The sequence below is a fragment of the Myotis daubentonii genome, chromosome 2 (genome assembly GCF_963259705.1).
Source record: "Myotis daubentonii chromosome 2, mMyoDau2.1, whole genome shotgun sequence".
NCBI classification, from domain to species: Eukaryota; Metazoa; Chordata; class Mammalia; order Chiroptera; family Vespertilionidae; genus Myotis; species Myotis daubentonii.
Window position 1 is genome coordinate 1,845,571 of NC_081841.1, and position 18,914 is coordinate 1,864,484.

The 18,914-nt window shown below is 58.3% G+C and overlaps 1 protein-coding gene and 2 long non-coding RNA genes across 7 annotated transcripts in view; all 3 read right to left on the bottom strand.

Annotated features, from left to right (window-relative positions):
• Nucleotides 1–64: 64 nt before the first annotated feature.
• Nucleotides 65–4,825, bottom strand: LOC132226871 (uncharacterized). Its single transcript, XR_009451078.1, has 2 exons — nucleotides 2,801–4,825; nucleotides 65–2,624 (listed from the first exon to the last, which is right to left on the bottom strand). It is a non-coding gene; the product is annotated as an uncharacterized LOC132226871 (long non-coding RNA).
• A 390-nt stretch (nucleotides 4,826–5,215) lies between these two features.
• The window catches only part of PPARA (peroxisome proliferator activated receptor alpha), a 43,935-nt gene continuing 30,236 nt past the window's right edge, over nucleotides 5,216–18,914 (bottom strand). For all 3 annotated transcript variants that reach the window (XM_059681365.1, XM_059681366.1, XM_059681367.1), the window contains exons 4-8: nucleotides 15,310–15,470; nucleotides 13,199–13,337; nucleotides 11,610–11,812; nucleotides 7,408–7,855; nucleotides 5,216–6,716 (exon numbers count right to left, since the gene is read on the bottom strand). In XM_059681365.1, the coding sequence (XP_059537348.1) occupies nucleotides 6,469–6,716; nucleotides 7,408–7,855; nucleotides 11,610–11,812; nucleotides 13,199–13,337; nucleotides 15,310–15,470 (1,199 nt within the window). In that variant the 3' untranslated portion in view covers nucleotides 5,216–6,468. The remainder of the gene's footprint in view (nucleotides 6,717–7,407; nucleotides 7,856–11,609; nucleotides 11,813–13,198; nucleotides 13,338–15,309; nucleotides 15,471–18,914) is intronic.
• LOC132225981 (uncharacterized) lies at nucleotides 13,373–14,238 on the bottom strand. Of its 3 annotated transcripts, none has more exons than XR_009450992.1 (3): nucleotides 14,112–14,238; nucleotides 13,978–13,999; nucleotides 13,373–13,686 (listed from the first exon to the last, which is right to left on the bottom strand). It is a non-coding gene; the product is annotated as an uncharacterized LOC132225981 (long non-coding RNA). The 3 variants fall into 3 exon arrangements; XR_009450993.1 differs by having other exon boundaries at nucleotides 13,373–13,708; XR_009450991.1 differs by having other exon boundaries at nucleotides 13,373–13,708; nucleotides 14,090–14,238.

Consider the following 18,914-nt stretch of genomic DNA (forward strand, 5'->3'; position numbering starts at 1 on the left):
CACTGCCAGGGGTTTGGCTTCAGACCCAGCGCTGCGTCCCACAGCATCACTCGAACGCAACACATAATTTTTAAAAATAGTTTATTTTTAAAACCATTAAGGCAAATGGTACCCTGAAATTAACTCTTTACATTCATCAGTCTTACAGTAGGACATTCCAATTATGTAAGTTACCACAGAGTCAGGATATAAGTCAATATACATGACCAGTTCAGTTTCCTAATGGGAAAGTGAATAGGACCCAAGATTTTGAAAAATTAGTTATTTTATAGCCGTTTCCTAATTGCCTGGCACCACGATCAGGGGACGCGGTGAGCAGGATGCCCTGTGCCCTTGGCTGCTCCCTGCACCCCGCTGCGCGGGGCCCTGGACCCACCCAGACCAGAGAGCGAGTGCCCGGGGTGGACGTGTTGCCCGCTGGGAGGGTCTGTGTGGGAGCGTCTCCGTGCAGCACAGAAACCAGGGTCCAGCAGCCCCCAAAGGCTGAGTACAAGGCACCCAGGAACGGTGGCGACAGCCCGCGCCAGGGGACGAAGCTCAGGCCTGTGGAGATCTGTGTGGCCTGACTTGGACCCGGGCCCCGGGCGGGACAGGTGCACCCCAGGGGGAACTTAGCCAAGATCTGGGAAAACGGGGGTGGGGGTGGGGGGGACTCCTGGCCCGCGGTTCCTGCTTTCTGCTTCGGGTTGGGCCACCTGAGGCTGCCAGGCAACCAGCCGGTGCCCATGTTCCACCAGGACACGGGAGAGGGCGCAGTTCTTTGGTAAAAACCCACAGCCCGAGTTCCCTGCGGAGGCCCGGCCTGGCGAGACACTGCTGTGCAGTGGGTGGCGTCTCGCCCGGGGCTAGGGTGGCCGCTGTGCTTGCACGTGCCGGGCGGCAGGGGACAGACTCACGCGACATAAGCTCTGTGGCTCGGGGCATGTGCGCGCGGGTCTGCCTCCGTCCTGACGCTTCAGCTCCACCCCCAGCCAGGCCAGGAAGAGGATACGTCCATTAACACTGATTCCAAAAAACCCAGACATTTCTTATTAGACACATGATTGTAAGTTAGTAAAATATTTATATTAGGATTTAAAAAAATTCAAATCACAGTATGGAAGATACAGCTAGTCACATGGTTCTTTCCACCGAACAGTGTAGAAAAGGCAGTGATGCGGGACCACACATACTGCTGTCGGGCCGAGCGAGTGCGTGGCCGCCATGCCTCCTGAGGTACGTTCTCCTAGGCCTGGAAGGAGGCCCAGGCCGACTGTGCTTCTGAAACGAGACGACATTCCCGCAAAGCGAGTGGTTTCACCGGAGAGGACGGGCCAGTCACTTGTCTCCAGGGGAGTGAGGCCCTCCCCCGGCTCCTGTCCCGGGAGGTGGGGCACTGTAGTGCATTGTGATGGGGTAGGGCAGTGGGTGGGCGAGGAGGCCGCGGTGTTCCCTGCTCTGGAGGAAAACATGGAGCCCTCTCACATTTGACTCAAATAGCGAACCTATTTTAAGAGAGAGAGAGAGAGAGAGGAAGACCAGACCCAGGCCTGAATGTGCTGTCCCTGATGTGAGAAACGGATGTTGCTTCGGTGTTTTTGCAGGCGATGCATTTCACAACCGGGGCCACCGAAGTCCCTGATGTCACCAGTTGCTTCAGTCACCATGTGCCCTTGCCCAGGGGTGCCGTTGCCAAGATTCCCACGGGACGCGGCTGCATTCCCGCTGGGCCAGTCACTTGGCATGCCACCCCCTCGCCTGGGGCGTTGGGGGGAGGAAGCGGTGATATTTCTTGTGTCTCCTGCTGAAATTTGGAGAAGCACATGGTCAGGGGCGACCCCCGCCAGATGGGAGAAGGCGCCCGCGCGGGGGGAGCAGCGCGGAGGGGCCGGGGCGGCCTCCCTCCTGCTCTCGGGCCATTTTCTTTTGTTTTTACTTTTTAATGTGCCTGTGGCCCGCCCTACCGAAGTAAAGTTTAAGAAATGGCTGCATTCCACAAAAACAGCGTGACGGAAAGCATTACGGAATTATTAAAACGAGACCAAGGAGACATCTTTTAGCGCCCAGTATCACACTTTAGTTGTTAGACGGAGTATAGCTCCCAGGGCAGTGATGGCGAACCTTCTGAGCTCGGCGTGTCAGCGTTTTGAAAAACCCTAACTTCACTCTGGTGCCGTGTCACATATAGAAATTTTTTGATATTTGCAACCATAGTAAAACAAAAACTTATATTTTTGATATTTATTTTATATATTTAAATGCCATTTAACAAAGAAAAATCAACCAAAAAAATGAGTTCGCGTGTCACCTCTGACACGCGTGTCATAGGTTCGCCATCACTGTCCCAGGGAAATACAACGCCCGATTCAGACCAAATGCATTGCCTTTGTCTCCTGCTCCTGCTCCATAGGTGGGGGGTCAGTGACCATTTTCTTGAAGTCGATTAAAATGGCACCTAAAAATGTGTATGTCTCGGCAGAAACGTGGACCTCGACCTTGGGAGCCTGATCTTCGCTCCAAGGAGGACCCGCCCGGGGGACGCCCCTGGACTTGGAGGGAAGCGCGGACTCCATGCCTCGGAGCCCGCGGTCAGGAGGCGCGGCCAGCCCTGCAGGCGCGAGTCCACGCTGCTTGTCACACCTGCACTGCTCCCAGCACACCCGGCGCCTGTCCTTGAGCCTCCCGCTGCAGGCGCCGTCCGCAGCCACGTGGACACGCAGGCCCGAGCGGAATCGCTAACGGGGGGAGCCCCTGAGGCAGCCCACCCAGGGGAGCTGCCAGCACTTGTCTTCCTGGTGGCGTCTGCATCGTGAAAGGCCACGTGGGGTGAGAGGTACTTGGAAGGGGCTGCTTCCCTGGTCCCTGGAAGCCCCCGACCGCAGGCCAGGCCACTGGTCGAGTCCGTGTCAGCCGGGCGTGCTGGCCTCGCTGGTTGAAACAGTGGACCCGCATTTAGACAGCGTTCCTGAGACACTCCCGAGGCGGGACCACGGGGAAAGGCGGCCCCTGTGCCCGTGTCACTGGTTTGCAAAGCGAGCGGGAGGCGGGAGGCGCCTGGAGCCGGGCAGAGAGGCGCAGGTGAGCCCGGGCAGACCCCGGGGGAGGCCCCTCTCTCAGAGCCCGAGCAGGAGCCCCAGCCCGGCTTGTGCGTGGCTGCGGCAGGCGGCGCTGTGGGCGGCCTCGCCTGGGTGTCGCGGGCCTGGCCTTCCTGCTGCGCCAGCCCCGTCTCGCCCCCGCTCGGCCCCACTACGCCCACAGCAGCCTCTGCACACGCGTCTGATGCTCCCTTTAAACAACAGAAGCTCCTTTAAAAGTCACTTGTCCTGCCGTGTCTGCGTGTGGTGGGGGCGGGGCGGCCTGCAGCCTGGAGTCCTCATCGGCAGGTCGGGCCGCAGGGGTTCGAGCACCTTCGCTGAGCCGGCGCCTGCGGACTCTGTGTTGAGGTAGCTGAGTTGCGGTGGCTCTGGGACACCAGTGGCCGGGCCGACAGTTCCCTCCCGTCTCACAGCACACAAGGGGCCTGTGCCTCGGGCTCTGCCGGTCCCGGACCCGCCACAGTCCTGGCCGCCCTTGCCTTCGTAAGCAGCACAGCAGCTCCGGCTGAGCCGTCCTGGGCCCTGAAGTGCAAAGCAGGGGCCCGTCCAATGGGGGTGCGCTCGGGGCTCCCTGGCATGACTTGCGCAGCTGCACCCCCGCCGGGGAAGGTCGCAGGGACCGGGGAGCAGGGCGGGAGGAAGGACCGGCCCGGCAGTCACTGTTGTGGATCCCGCTGTCGCCAGCACTGGGAGCGGCACCCGCAGGGCCTTGCCCACAAGCTGCAGAGATGCCAAGGGGTGCGGGATGGGCGGAGGGACCAGGCAGCCGAGCTGGAGCTGCTGCAGTTGGGAGGTGGGGAGGCCGGTCTCCTTCGTGGCCTCAGCGCGGGACCAGGCGGCCGGTGACTGTGGCCGAGGGCTGCCCTCTGCGATGGCAAGTCAAGGCCGTGAAGACGCCGGTTGAACAGACTTGCTGGCGCGGGTCCTGGGGGCATCCCCCGGAGGAGGCGGCTTCACACTCTGGTTGGCGGCTTCTGGAACCTTCTAGGCCGCGCGGGCTGTCCTCTGTGCAGGCGGGTGAGCCCACGGACACAGCAAGCACGCCTGACGCCTCCACGAGCCCACGTGAAAGGCCACAGGATGCCGAGCTGCTGGGTGGCTGTGCCGCTGGGAGAACGCGGGTGCGCGGACCCGGACGTGTGAGTGGCCGTTAGAGAGGCTGCACCACAACGAATGGGAGCGTGACTTCCTCCGTCGCCAGGTGAGCGGCGCCAGTGCCTTCAAGCCGACGCCACCTGCGGCCGCCTCTGCGCCGCACCAGGGACACGGCCCCGGAGGACCAGCGCCCTCCGCCGGCCGCTGCGGGAGGCGTGGGACCGGGGACCGGGGACCGGGTGCTCTCAGCCGATCCGCATAGCCGTCTGCACGGATGCACGCCTTCTGCAGGGACCCCTCCAGGGAAGAGCACTCCGTGGGCCTGGAAGCGTGGCCCGTCCTGGCCTGGACCTCCCTCGACGGGGTGGCTCCTGTGTGGAGATGCGTTCACTGGCTTCCAACTGACCCTCTGGTGGGATCTTCAAACACAGCAGCCGCGCGGCCGTTTTAGAAGGATGGCGAGTGGAGCTTTCGCTCTCCTCTGGCTGAGGCCTCCGTTTTACTGTTGGTTTTCCGAGTGCTGGCCTTGGGGACCTCACCAGCACCGACCCGAATCCTCTGTGACCACAAATGCTCACGGCCTTGACGAGCCAGGTTTTCCAGGGGCGTGGGTCGGTGATGGAGGGTGGGGGTGGGGGATGGAGGGTGGGGGTGGGAGTGGAAGGGTGGGGGATGAAAGGATGGGGGTGGGGAATGGAGGATGGGGGTGGGAGATGGAGGGTGGGGGTGGGAGTGGAGGGTGGGGGTGGGGGATGGAGGGTGGGGGTGGGGGATGGAGGGTGGGGGTGGGAGTGGAGGGTGGGGGTGGGAGTGGAGGTTGGGGGTGGGGGATGGAGGGTGGGGGTGGGAGTGGAGGGTGGGGGTGGGAGTGGAGGGTGGGGGTGGGGGATGGAGGGTGGGGGTGGGGGATGGAGGGTGGGGGTGGGAGTGGAGGGTGGGGGTGGGAGTGGAGGTTGGGGGTGGGGGATGGAGGGTGGGGGTGGGAGTGGAGGGTGGGGGTGGGGGATGGTGGGTGGGGGTGGGGGATGGAGGGATGGGGGATGGAGGGTGGGGATGGAAGGGTCGGGGATGAAAGGATGGGGGTGGGGAATGGAGGATGGGGGTGGGGATGGAGGGGTAGGGGATGGAGGGATGCAGGTGGGGATGGGGACAGAAGGTGACGCACGGCAGGCGGGCTGCTGGAATGAGGGGACACTGGGCCCGCTAAGGTGACGGAGGAGAGTGCTTGCAGGCCACGTGCTGTGGCCACGGTCAGCGTGGCTCTCAGGAGACCGAGGCCGAGCAGTGGACCTTTAGGGCTGAAACAGGCACGTGGTGTTTGGAGGATGCTTACTGTCAGCCTTCGTCACAGCCGCCAGGCTTGGCGAGTCCTGTTCTAGGTGCAGCCTTTTAACGGACCTCGCCCCTCCCCTCCCCTTTGTCCTCCTGTGACCCGCCCCCCAAGTCACATGTGCCGCGTCTTCTCCACTCCGGGGGCAGCACTGCCGGAGAGTCACACACACAAGCTGCAGATTTAACAGCCACAGGGAGGACCACGGAGCGGCCGGAGGCGCGGGGCCAGAGGAACAGCTGCGGGCAGCTTGTCAGGCTGCCCCGCACACGCGACCAGGCCCCGGCAGCCGGGGCGGTGCCGGTTTGAGGGGCCCCAGGCGAGCGGACCGGGACCCTGAGGCACTTTCGAGTCCGTCACCATCCTGCCCACGACGCCGGCTTCGCACAGGCCTGCGGTCCAGACCAGGCACCCAGACGCGGTTCCCGGGACCCTCTCCCCAAACCTGGACACGGGCTTCTCCGCGGTCCAGCGACCGCCCGTCACCCAGGGAACCGAGCGACGGGCCCGCACCGCGATAGCTTATCAGTAACTTCCGGAACGCTAAACCCTACGGTTAGAAAAGAGCACGTCTCTTCGAATTCGGGAACCAGAATCGAAGCCTTCGAATAAATAGTTGCTGCTTGTGAAGCCCCTACCCTTTGGTTACCTCTAGAAACACAGGATTACGAACGTTAAAAAGTGCGATTAGCTTTCCCAGTTACAAAGGAGCCAGCAGTCCGCGCGGGACCGGCAGGCAGCCCGCTGCTGTGAGGTCGGGGTGTTCAGTGGGAGTCGCGAGGGCGCTGTCAGGACATCTGATGGACTGATGCCGGGCAGGCTTCTCCCGCCGCCCCTGCTGCCCACTCCCGGCTACGGCGGGCGAGGCCGGGGAGGCCGGCCGTGGGGACGGGTCCCGGCCCAGGGCGCGGCGGCGGGCCTCGCTCCCCTCTCCGCAGCTGCGGAGCGGCTCCTCCTGCGCTCGGGGCCTCAGTACATGTCGCGGTAGATCTCCTGCAGCAGCGGGTGCAGCGCGGCGTCCGCCTCGGTCCTCTTGATGACCTGCACCAGCTGCGCGTGCTCCGTGACCAGCTGCCGCAGGTCCGCCATCTTCTGCAGGAGCTTGGGGAAGAGGAAGGCGGCGTCGGGGTGGTTGCCCTGCAGGTGCAGCCGGAGCACGTGCACGATGCCCTCCTGCATCTTCTCGATCTGTCCCACGTGCAGGAGGCCCGGGCGATCTGTCCCCAAAGGAGAGAGACACGGCTGAGTTGATGGTCACCATGGCGACGCCCAAGACACCAGCTCCCTTCCTGCCAGGCCTCTCTCCCTGGAAGCGCCAGGCTCCAGACACTGTAGACCTGACCACGAGAGACCAGAGTGGGCCTGGCCAGTGTGGCTCAATGGGTAGAGCGTCAGCCTGCGGACCCAAGGGTCCCGGGTTCGATTCCGGTCAAGGGCACGTACCTCGGTTGCGAGCTCCTCCCCAGCCTGGGCCCTGGTCAGGGCTCCTGCAGGAGGCAACCAATCGATGTGTTTCTCTCGCAGCCATGTTTCTCTCTGTCTCTCCCTCTCTCCACTCTCCCTAAAACCAGTGGGAAAATATCCTCGGGTGAGGATTAAAAACAAAACAAAACAACAACCAGGGGTTCGATGAAGCACAGGAGGGAACGACATATGTGATGTGCTAATTACAAGCAGGACATATACCGGTATTCACGTGTCATAACTGTAACCAGAGCTACATAATGGACAGCACGTATTCACGCACAATACGCGGTGCTCTGTTGGTGTAACTCACTTGCTTTTGGTTGGTGGCAACATGGGGGCCCAGGCCCCCCCTTTCCGCCCTCCAGTGCCCGCTCCACGACGGCACCACCCCACCCCCGGGGAGTCTGTGAGTCCAGGGAGCAGGTGGCGCCGCTGACTCACCTCCGCAGCAAATGATGGCCGCCACGAACAGGGCGAGGTCGCTGTCGTCCAGCTCCAGGGCGTTGAACTTCATGGCGAAGTCGAACTTGGGCTCCATGATGTCGCAGAAGGGCTTGCGCAGGCTCTTGAGGAACTCGCGGGTGATGAAGCCGCTGCCGCAGGCCACCAGCATGCCGTCCTTGTTCATGACGGACGCCAGCATGGCGAAGATGGCCTCGTACACGCCGTACTTGAGCAGCGTGACCTGGTCGTTGAGGTCCAGGCCCGCGAAGCCGGGGATGGCCTTGGCGAACTCCGTGAGCTCCGTGACGGTCTCCACGGAGGTGCACTGGCAGCAGTGGAAGATGCGCACCTCCGCCTCCTTGTTCTGGATGCCGTTGGCCACCAGCTTGGCCACCAGCGTCTTCTCGGCCATGCACAGCGTCTCCATGTCGTGGATGACGAAGGGCTGCCAAGGAAAGCAGGGCCCAGTCAGGGACCGGCGACACCCGCCCTCCTGCCGTGCACCCCGATCGCCGGGAGAGCCGCGGCGGGGACAGCGCGCGGTCCTCAGCAGCAGGGTCGGTGGGACACGTGTCACCGCCTGACCCGGGCGGGGGGGGGTGGCACTGCTCAGAAAGTGAGGTCTGGGTCTTGGCACGAAAGCTAACGAGACAGTACTGGCAAAGCGCTTTCACTACGTTAGAACCTTCTCCGGATCCTGACGGCTCCTGCAGCCGCTGGTTACAGCCCTGCCCGGTGGCACCGCCCGGGGACTTCACAGAAGCGATCTGACGCCAAGAACACGCAACTCAGAAGGTCGGCGTTCGTGGGAAATAAGCAAACAAGCCCGTCAGAGCCCGGCTCTGGGGTAACGGGAAAGCGTGGGGCCCGACCCCTTCCTGCCCCTTCCCGTCAGAGCCCCAGCCCTGGACCAGCTGACCAGCCCCGTGGCACAGGCCACACACCCCCCGGCCATTCCCTCCTGAACCCCCGGGGCCTGCCCTCTCTGAAGACCTGGTGGAGGTGCCGGCCAGCCTGGCTCCATGGCTGAGCATCGACCTGTGAACCAGGAGGTCACAGTTCGATTCTGCTCAGGGCACAGGCCCGGGTTGTGGCTCGATCCCCAGCAGGAGGCAGCCGATCCATGATTCTCTCTCATCATCGATGTTTCTTTCTCCCTCTCTCTTCCTCTCTGAAGTCGAGCAATATATATATTTATATGTTTTTAAAAAGCTAGAGCAACTGGAGCTAAAACACCTTGAAACTTAGCCAACTTCCACATTCGTGGTGAGACTGTTTAAAAAACCCGTGCAGCTGAGCCTTCCCTTCGGAACCTGCCCTTGACGCTCAGGTCTGAGTCTGCTCACGTCTGACAGCGCCCGGCCCCCGACGGCGCCCCGCCAAGACCCGCAGGCTGCCTCTGCTCACACCCCACGCCATCCTGTGTGTGTGACGATGCCACTTAGGACAAGCCAGCCCCAAAGGACAGAGAAATGGCATTTCCTGTGGAAAGCGAGGCAGCGCCATCTTTTAGGGAACATCTGTGAGTTGTGGCAGGATCGCTCTGGATGGAATTAGTTTATGACTTCTGGTTGGGTTTCACGACACATTTCTAGAGATGCTATAAAACATTAGGTCTGTTTTTCAATCCAGGGACAACTTAAGTCGCATGCGTATTCCCACTGAGCAGGAGGAAAGCGCGGTGTGGTGCCAGGGGTGCCAGGTCCTGGGGTGCCGGGAGCTTCGCCCGGGCGCCCCGATGTAGAGAATGATGGGGGAACTCCTTCCCCAACTAGTCTGAGACCCGTTCTCAGCCACATGTCAAGAGGTAGTCCCCTTGCTTCACTTTTTATTTTTTAAATTATTTTTTCAACATATTTTTATTGATTTCAGAGAGGAAGGGAGAGGGAGACAGAGACATCTATGATGAGAGAATCATCCGTCAGCCGCCTCCTGCATGCCCCCCACTGGGGATCGAGCCCGCAACCCAGGCCTGTGCCCTGACCGGAATCGAACCGTGACCTCCATGGGTCAACATTGATGTCTCTCTCTCCCTCTCCCGGTCCCCCACACCCCTCTCTCTCAAATCAATAAAAACCTATTTTTTTAAAAGAGTAAAGATGACTTTTAAGTTTCCTTTAAGTTCTGAAAATCCCAGGGAGAGAGCGAAGATGTCAGAGACCTAAGACGACGTGAAGGAGATCAGGGCGTCGGTTCCTCTACCTCGGGCCGCACTCACTGGTCACCTCCAGGGCGGAAATGCCAAGGGGAAAGGCTGCCCGGGTGGCTCAGCTGGTTCGCTTGTCGTCCCGATACGCCCAGGCTGCGGTTCAATCCCCGGTCAGGGCACCACAAGGCAACCGATGAATGCATGAATACGTGCTGCAACTCCTCTCTCTCTCTCTCTCTCTCTCTCTCTCTCTCTCTCTCTCTCCTCCCTCCCTCCCCCACCTCTCTCTCTAAAATCAATTTAAAAATTTTTAAAGGTTATTTGGCTTTAACCCTTGTGGCCCAGAGAGGGTCTAATTTGCAGGCGCCCCTGGCTGCCGGGCGCGGCTGTGGCTTGTTTAACAGCTGCCTGAACCCTCCTCAACGCCTCAGCCCCTTTAAGGGGAGAGCCCATGGGAATTAAAAGGCTCCGTAAGAAAAGAGGTTTGGTTTGTTCATGAAAGCCAGAGCTTGGGAAATACTTTCCTTTCCTGTGACGGCAACTTCCAGCTTGTGATTCCCAAGGAGGCGGCTTCAAGCGACTCACGAGCACCCATGGGACCCGGGCCCCAGGTCCGAGGGAAAGGCCCACGTGGTCATCGCCAACCTCGCCGCCCCCTCTCTGAGGGCAGCTCGGAGGAGAGCTCTGCAGCGGAGGCGACCCGGTTGCGGAGGGGGCGGGGCAGCAGGACGCGGGCTGGCAGGGGAGGCCGTGTGTGTGTGTGTGTGTGTGGGGGGGACCCCAGGGAACTCACAGAGGCTCCCGAGGAGGCAGAGGCCAGAACTGCCCACAACAGCCCGTCAGCACAGGCCCTTCTAAGCTGGGAGCTGTGAGTGTGCCAATTACACACTCATTCTAAGAACGTGGTCGCTGGGAGCTGTGAGTGTGCCAATTACACACTCATTCTAAGAACGTGGTCGCTGGGAGCTGTGAGTGTGCCAATTACACACTCATTCTAAGAACGTGGTCGCTGGGAGCTGTGAGTGTGCCAATTACACACTCATTCTAAGAACGTGGTCGCTGGGAGCTGTGAGTGTGCCAATTACACACTCATTCTAAGAACGTGGTCGCTGGGAGCTGTGAGTGTGCCAATTACACACTCATTCTAAGAACGTGGTAGCTGGGAGCTGTGAGTGTGCCAATTACACATTCTAAGAACGTGGTCGCTGGGAGCTGTGTGTGTGCCAATTACACACTCATTCTAAGAACGTGGTCGCTGGGAGCTGTGAGTGTGCCCATTACACACTCATTCTAAGAACGTGGTCGCTGGGAGCTGTGAGTGTGCCAATTACACACTCATTCTAAGAACGTGGTCGCTGGGAGCTGTGTGTGTGCCAATTACACACTCATTCTAAGAATGTGGTCGCTGGGAGCTGTGAGTGTGCCAATTACACACTCATTCTAAGAACGTGGTCGCTGGGAGCTGTGAGTGTGCCAATTACACACTCATTCTAAGAACGTGGTCGCTGGGAGCTGTGAGTGTGCCAATTACACACTCAAAGAACGTGGTCGCTGGGAGCTGTGTGTGTGCCAATTACACACTCATTCTAAGAACGTGGTCACAGGGAGCTGTGAGTGTGCCACTTACACACTCATTCTAAGAACGTGGTCACAGGGAGCTGTGAGTGTGCCAATTACACACTCATTCTAAGAACGTGGTCGCTGGGAGCTGTGAGTGTGCCAATTACACACTCAAAGAACGTGGTCGCTGGGAGCTGTGTGTGTGCCAATTACACACTCATTCTAAGAACGTGGTCACAGGGAGCTGTGAGTGTGCCACTTACACACTCATTCTAAGAACGTGGTCGCTGGGAGCTTGCGGCAGATCAAAGCCGAGGACAGCGGGTGAGCGACACGTTAGCGCCTCTGACTGAAACGTCCCCCTGCCCTGGCTCCCGGGCCTCCAGGCAGATGGTTTCCCACCACCTAAGGCCTGTCTCCAGCCCTTCCTGCCACCCAGGCTGACACCGGCCAGGGGACCGCGGACGAGGGGACCACAGCCGACACCCACCGGGTTGTTGCTGGCCTTGCCGGCGAGGATGCCGCGGGCCTTGGCCTTGTTCATGTTGAAGTTCCGCAGGTAGGCCTCGTAGATGCGCTTGGCCAGGGACTTGAGGTCCGCAGTTTCCGAATCGTCCACATCGTGGTCACACGTAAGGATTTCTGCTTTCAGTTTCGCTTTTTCGGATCTTGGCATTCGTCCAAAACGGATTGCTGGGGGGGGCAGGGTGGGGGATGAAATGACGGGGACAAACAGAAGTGAGCACGTGGCGAGAAGGAGGGCTGACCGCGGCACGGAACGTTCGCGCGGGAATTACACTCAGAATGAAAACTGACAGGGAAGGTCAGAGGCGCCTCTCAGCCCCACTCCACTTTCTGCTTTGGAGATGAAAGTGAAACTCAGGCTCCCCGGGTCCCGCCCCTTTTCAAAAGGTTAAAATAGCCCGGCCAGGGTGGCTCAGTGGTTGGACGTCGACCTGTGAACCAGGAGGTCACGGTTAGATTCCAGGTCAGGGCACATGCCTTGGGTTGTGGGCGTGCAGGAAGCAGCTGATCAATAATTCTCTTTCATCACTGATGTTTCTCTCTCTCTCTCCCTGAACTCTCTTCCTCTCTGAACTCACTAAAGTTATCTATTTAAAAAAAATTTCAAGGTTAAAATAAAAGGCAACAGCATGAATCGCGGCTTTGGTAGGACGGGCTCGCGGCTGCTGTCACGGTGCGTCATCGGCCTGTGATTAAGGAGATGAAGCTGGGCCTGGGGGTGCGTTTATAGCGCCCCTTTTTCTTTTTCCAGAAGGCAGGCTGCAACTTCTATGAACTCGTTATTTTATTTTTTTAATGTTTATTTTGATTTCAGTGAGAGGAAGGGAGAGGGAGAGAGAGAGAGAATCATGGATCGGCTGCCTCCTGCACGCCCCACACTGGGAATGGAGCCCGCAACCGGGCCTGTGCCTGACTGGGAGTCGAACCCTGACCTCCTGGTTCATGGGTCCACGCTCAACCTCTGAGCACACTGGTAGGGCTGAACTCGTTATTTTAAATTCACTTTCACATAATAACTGGCATGTTCTAAAATGAGGATAGGTTTTAATGCAATTAAACTCACAATGGAGCAGGATGCTGACGATGGCACACACTTACGTGTGATAACTTTACGGCACTGCCTGCCATTGGTGACTGACAATCGGTTTAAAGTCTCACATCACCGAGTCTCAGCGCCTGACGCTTCTAACAGTGACTCCCGCGCTGGGCTGGCCGCAGCTACCTGAGGCGCTTCCTGTCTCGGGCATTCACGGCTGCAGTATGACCCGGGCATTGTCCAGGCTGCGGCACGACCCGGGCATTGTCCGGGCTGCAGTATGACCCGGGCATTGTCCGGGCTGCGGCATGACCCGGGCATTGTCCGGGCTGCGGCAGGACCCGGGCATTGTCCGGGCTGCGGCAGGACCCGGGCATTGTCCGGGCTGCGGTATGACCCGGGCATTGTCCGGGCTGCGGCATGACCCGGGCATTCACGGCTGCGGCACGTGCTTTCCTTCCGCCGGAGCCCAGAGAGGGAGCGGCCGGGCTGGGAACGGCGACGGCAGCCTTACCTACCGTTATGGGACATCCCGACCGAAAGGCACTTGTGGAAGCGGCAGTACTGGCACTTGTTCCGGTTCTTCTTCTGGATCTTGCAGCTCCGGTCACACTTGTCGTACACCAGCTTCAGGCGGATGGTTCTCCGGAAGAACCCCTGCGGGAGGCGGGGACGTGAAGTGGACGTCAGGCTTCAGCCACACCCTGTTCACGCGTTACCTCCTCCCTGTTCACGCGTTACCTCCTCCCTGTTCACGCGTTACCTCTTCCCTGTTCACGCGTTACCTCCTCCCTGTTCACGCGTTACCTCCTCCCTTGTTCACGCGTTACCTCCTCCCTGTTCACGCGTTACCTCCTCCCTGTTCACGCATTACCTCCTTCCTGTTCTCGCGTTACCTCCTCCCTGTTCTCGCGTTACCTCCTTCCTGTTCACGCGTTACCTCCTCCCTGTTCACGCATTACCTCCTTCCTGTTCTCGCGTTACCTCCTTCCTGTTCTCGCATTACCTCCTTCCTGTTCTCGCGTTACCTCTCCCCCTGTTCACGCGTTACTTCTCCCCCTGTTCACGCGTTACTTCTCCCCCTGTTCACGCGTTACCTCCTCCCTGTTCTCGCGTTACCTCCTCCCTGTTCACGCGTTACCTCCTCCCTTGTTCACGCGTTACCTCCTCCCTGTTCACGCGTTACCTCCTCCCTGTTCACGCGTTACCTCCTCCCTGTTCACGCGTTACCTCCTCCCTGTTCACACGTTACCTCCTCCCTGTTCACGCGTTACCTCCTCCCTTGTTCACGCGTTACCTCCTCCCTGTTCACGCATTACCTCCTCCCTTGTTCACGCGTTACCTCCTCCCTGTTCACGCGTTACCTCCTCCTTGTTCACGCGTTACCTCCTCCCTTGTTCACGCGTTACCTCCTCCCTGTTCACGCGTTACCTCCTCCCTGTTCACGCGTTACCTCCTCCCTGTTCACGCATTACCTCTTTCGGCATGAACTAAATTCAGAGACATAGTTCTGAAAAGTCTGATGTAATTGGGATGAGTTGAAAATAATTTAAATATCATTACAGGTGAAAGTGGACTCTGGTGTAACCGACACTCAGACGACCAGCTCTGCTGTGCCTCACGGCGCGGAAGGCCGCCCTGACGTGTGCATGGAGTTGTAAAGGGACGCGCTGCCCTGGGAGCCGCAGGTGTCGGCACGTGTCCTTCTTACTGTCCCTGTGGCGTTTACAAGGCCAGTGGGTGCCTGCCCAGCTCTCCGAAGAGAGACATCCTGTTGCTTAGCTCCGTTTCATATCGACTGCCTTTGGCACATCTGTTTCTGCCATGACAAACGTTGTGTGTAAAATAAAAGGGCCCTCGCCGGTGTGGCTCAGTGGGTAGAGCGTCAACCTGTGGACCAAAGGGTCCCGGGTTCGATTCCGGTCAAGGTCATGTACCTCGGTTGCAGGCTCCTTCCCAGCCCAGGCCCTGGTCGGGATGCCTGCAAGGAGGCGACAAATCAATGTGTTTCTCTCACATCGATGTTTCTCTCTGTCTCTCCCTCTCTCTCTAAAATCAATGGGAAAATACCCTCAGGTGGGGATTAAAAATCCTATATAATAAAAGGGTAATATGCAAATTGACCCTAACAGCAGAATGACTGGGAATGACTGGTCACTATGACACACACTGACCACCAGGGGGCAGATGCTCAATGCAGGAGCTGCCCTCTGGGGGTCAGTGCGCTCCCACAGGGAGCTCTGCTCAGCCACAAGCCAGCCTGATGGCTTCCAGCACAGCGGTGGTGGCGGGAGCCTCTCCTGTCTCCTCAGCAGCACTAAGGATGTCCAACTGCAGCTTAGGCCTGCTCCCCGCTGGCAAGTGGACATCCCCCGAGGGCTCCCAGGCTGCCAGAGGGATGTCTGACTGCCAGTTTGGGCCCGATCCCCCAGGGAGTGGGCCTAAGCCAGCAGGTGGACATCCCCTGAGGGGTCCCAGACTGCAAGAGGGCATAGGCCGGGCTGAGGGGACCCCCCCCCCGAGTGCACAAATTTTTGTGCACCAGGCCTCTGGTAAGTAAATAAAATAAAATGAACCACATGTGGTCCCTGGAGCAGGCCGCCTGCTTGCTCCTCGGGGGCCCACGTACCTTGCAGCCTTCACACGCGTGAACCCCGTAATGGTAGCCCGAGGCTTTGTCCCCACAGATTCTGCATTCGATGTTGAGTGCTGTGCTGGAGGCCTCGTCGGCGCTGCCGGGGACCACAGGGTAAGACACCGACGAGGGGCTCGAAGCCGGGGAAAGCGTGTCTGCGGACAGACAGGAGACACTGGTGAATTTTCACAGCATCCCCCCCACCGTCTGTCTCCATTAACGTCATGAGGGTCTGATGTCACAGGGGAGGGGCTGAGTGAGGAGCGGCAGCTGTGGGCGGGGCTCCCGGGCTGAGGCGCCCCTGTCCTGGGCTGTCCCACCCCCTCCTGTGCCCCTACGACTGCTATGCACTGGCATCACCCACAGGCCCGCCCAGCTGCCTGGGTTCTGGACCCGCAGACCTGGCTGTCTCGCCGGTCCCTCCACCCACCGTCTCCCCAAGCCCCCGCCCCCGATGCATCCTACAGAACCCGTTACTCTGCCTGCTTCCTCCCAGCTCTTCTGCATTAACTCGGCAAACTGCACCAGGACAAAGCATAAAAATCCACGTGGGCGCCAAAAGCAGAACCCAGGAAAGAAAAAAACAAGTTGGACTCTCTCTTTTCTTAAAATATATTTTTACTGATTTCAGAGAGGAAGGGAGAAGGAGAGAGAGAAACATCAATGATGAGAGAGAATCATGGACTGGCTGCCTCCTGCACGCCCCCCAGTGGGGATTGAGCCTGCAACCTGGGCATGTGCCCTGACCAGGAATCGAACCGTGACTCCTGGTTCACAGGTCGATGCTCACTTAGCCTCACAAGTCTAAGCTGCACTCTCTTCAAATTAAAACGCCTGCTCTGCAGAACACACCGTTAAGAAAATGAAAGACAGGCCACGGAGCAGGAGAAAACATCTGCAAAACACACGTCTGATAAAAGGTTCGTAACTCAAGTATGCAAAGAGACTTAACTGTCACAATAATAAAACTACCCAATCGCCCCGACCGGTTTGGCTCAGTGGATAGAGCGTCGGCCTGCAGACTGAAGGGTCCCAGGTTCGATTCCGGTCAAGGGCATATACCTTGGTTGCGGGCACATCCTCAGTTGGGGGTGTGCAGGAGGCAGCTGATCGATGTTTCTAACTCTCTATCCCTCTCCCTTCCTCTCTGTAAAAAATCAATAAGATATATTTAAAAACAAAACAAAACAAAAACAACTACCCAATTGAAAAATGGGCCAAGGTCTGAATGGACGCCCACTGGAGAAGGCGGACCGGCTGCAAGGGAGCATATGGAACGACGCGATGCGCCGTCGCCGGTCGCTGGGAAACGGAATGAACACGACAGTGAGACGTCACTACACGCCTATCAGGATGGCTAACTCCAAACCCTGCCACCTCCGTGTGCAGGCACGGAGGCGGAGGACAGGTCGCAGAATCCCACACGCGAGAGGAATTACGTTCCCAGAGATTCACCCCAGCCATCTGACAACGGACGTCCACGCAGAAAGGGAGCTCGCGCACCCAGTGCCCTCGGCTGGCGAGCGGGTGGAGAGGGAGCGGCCTGCGCGCTCAGCCGGAAGTTCTGGCACAGGCCGGGCTGCAGGCCGGGGAGACGATCGTGGCTCGGAGACAATCGTGGCTCGGTGGGGCCGGGCGGGCCGGGCTGCAGGCCGGGGGCACAGGGGCTCTCTGGTGGTCGGGAAGCCACTCGTATGAAAACGCGATAGTGGACGCGCGAGGCTCCGCCCTTGTCAAAATCCACACAACTTCACAGTAACGAGCGGTCCTTAATGTTGCAAATAAAGCAAAACTGATGCGGGAGGTCTGGGGAGCCCGATGGAAGGCAGCGTGCCTCCCCCACCCCCCAAGAACCCCGCGGGGTTCCACAGGCACGGAACAAGCTCTCTGAGGGGGAGAGGCGCTGCCCTCGGAACCTGGGGAATGAGTGGGTCGGAGACTCAAGGCTGCAGCGCCAGGAGCACTGCACGCGAGCCGATGAAGCAGCCACGGGCTGGGCTGACACGTCTGAAACCGCCGCGCACACACGTACTGGGAACCAACAATTGACGGAAGGAGTGTGGAGGGCGGAGCCGGGCGAGTAGGATGACAAGAGGAGGAGGCCAGAATGCCCCCGCGGAGATGGCGAGGCGCAGAGAGCAGATGTGCACAGATGCGATTGCTATGTCTCTGCTCTGTCGGCCGAGAGAGATGAAGAGAGACCCAGGAGCAACCTGAGATGACCCGAGGGGACACCCCGGGGCTCCCAGGAGCTGGACACGGCGCTGGTCCCCCACTCACAGTGGGAAGCCTCAGAATTCATGGGCCACTTGGCAAAGCGCTTTGCCCCAGTACCGGGCAAAATTACCTCTGGCGTCAAAACAAGGCCTGAAAGGATAAAACATTTTTCAAGCAATTGAACTGCATCCTAGAACAAATCTCAAGAATATCTACAGGAAGACAGAAATATCCGTCACCAACACAATGTACGACATCAAAAAAATGACAAAACAAGCAAAGAAGCAGAAAATGTGACCCATAATAAGGAGAAAAATCAATGCGCTGAAACTGACCCAGAAATGACTCATACAGGTGATAGATTTTGTAGACAAGAGATTTTTTAAATGTCCAAGAAGCCAGATGAAAGACTGAACATGTTAGGTAGAGAGAGGGGTAACAAAATATAAGCCATGATATCATAATATCTGATATGAAAAATATATTGAATGGGATTGGGAGAAGATTAGATATGACAGAAGGAAGATCAGTAAACTCAAAGACATTGCAAAATAAACTATCCAAGGGACAGACCCAAAGACTGAGAAACAGCGATCAGGCTATCAATCCCCAGAAGGAAAGTAGGGGAGGGCGGGGGTAAGGGGAAGAGATCAACCAAAGGACTTGTATGCATGTATATAAGCCAAACCAATGGACATGGACAACAGGGGGATGGGAGCATGAGTGTGCGGGCGGGGGGGGGGGGGGGCGGGGAGGTTGGGGGTTAATGCAGGGGATGAGGACACATTTGTAATACCTTAACTAATAATAAAAAATAAAAAATAATAAACTATCCAAAACAAAACACAGATTAAAATAAGACCGGGGGAGAAGGAGGAGGAGGAGGAGGAGAAAGAACATAGTTTCATCTGTGAAATCTATCAAGCATCCCAGTATATAAAAAGCCTGGGGCCGTCACAACCGAAACAACTGGACCAAAGACCGAACAGCAGGCTGAGTGGGGCGACCAGGCCAGCAGGAGGGGCAGTTAGGGGCGATCAGACTGTCAGGCAGAGGCAGTCAGGGGTGATCAGGCTGGCAGGGGAGGCAGTTAGAGGTGATCAGGCAGGCAGGCGGATGAGCAGTTAGGAGCCAGTGGTCCCGGATTGTGAGAGGGATGTCCCAGATTGGAGAGGGTGCAGGCTGGGCTGAGGGGGCCTCTAGTTTAAAAAATAAAATCAATTCTACAGAAATACATCCAAAAAAAAACCGAAGAGGAGGGAATACTCCCTAACTCACCCCTGAGGCCAGCATTAATCTAATACCAACACCAGACAAAGACTACAAGGAAAGAAAATAGAACCAATACACTTCGTGTACATGGATGCACAGATTCCTAAAAT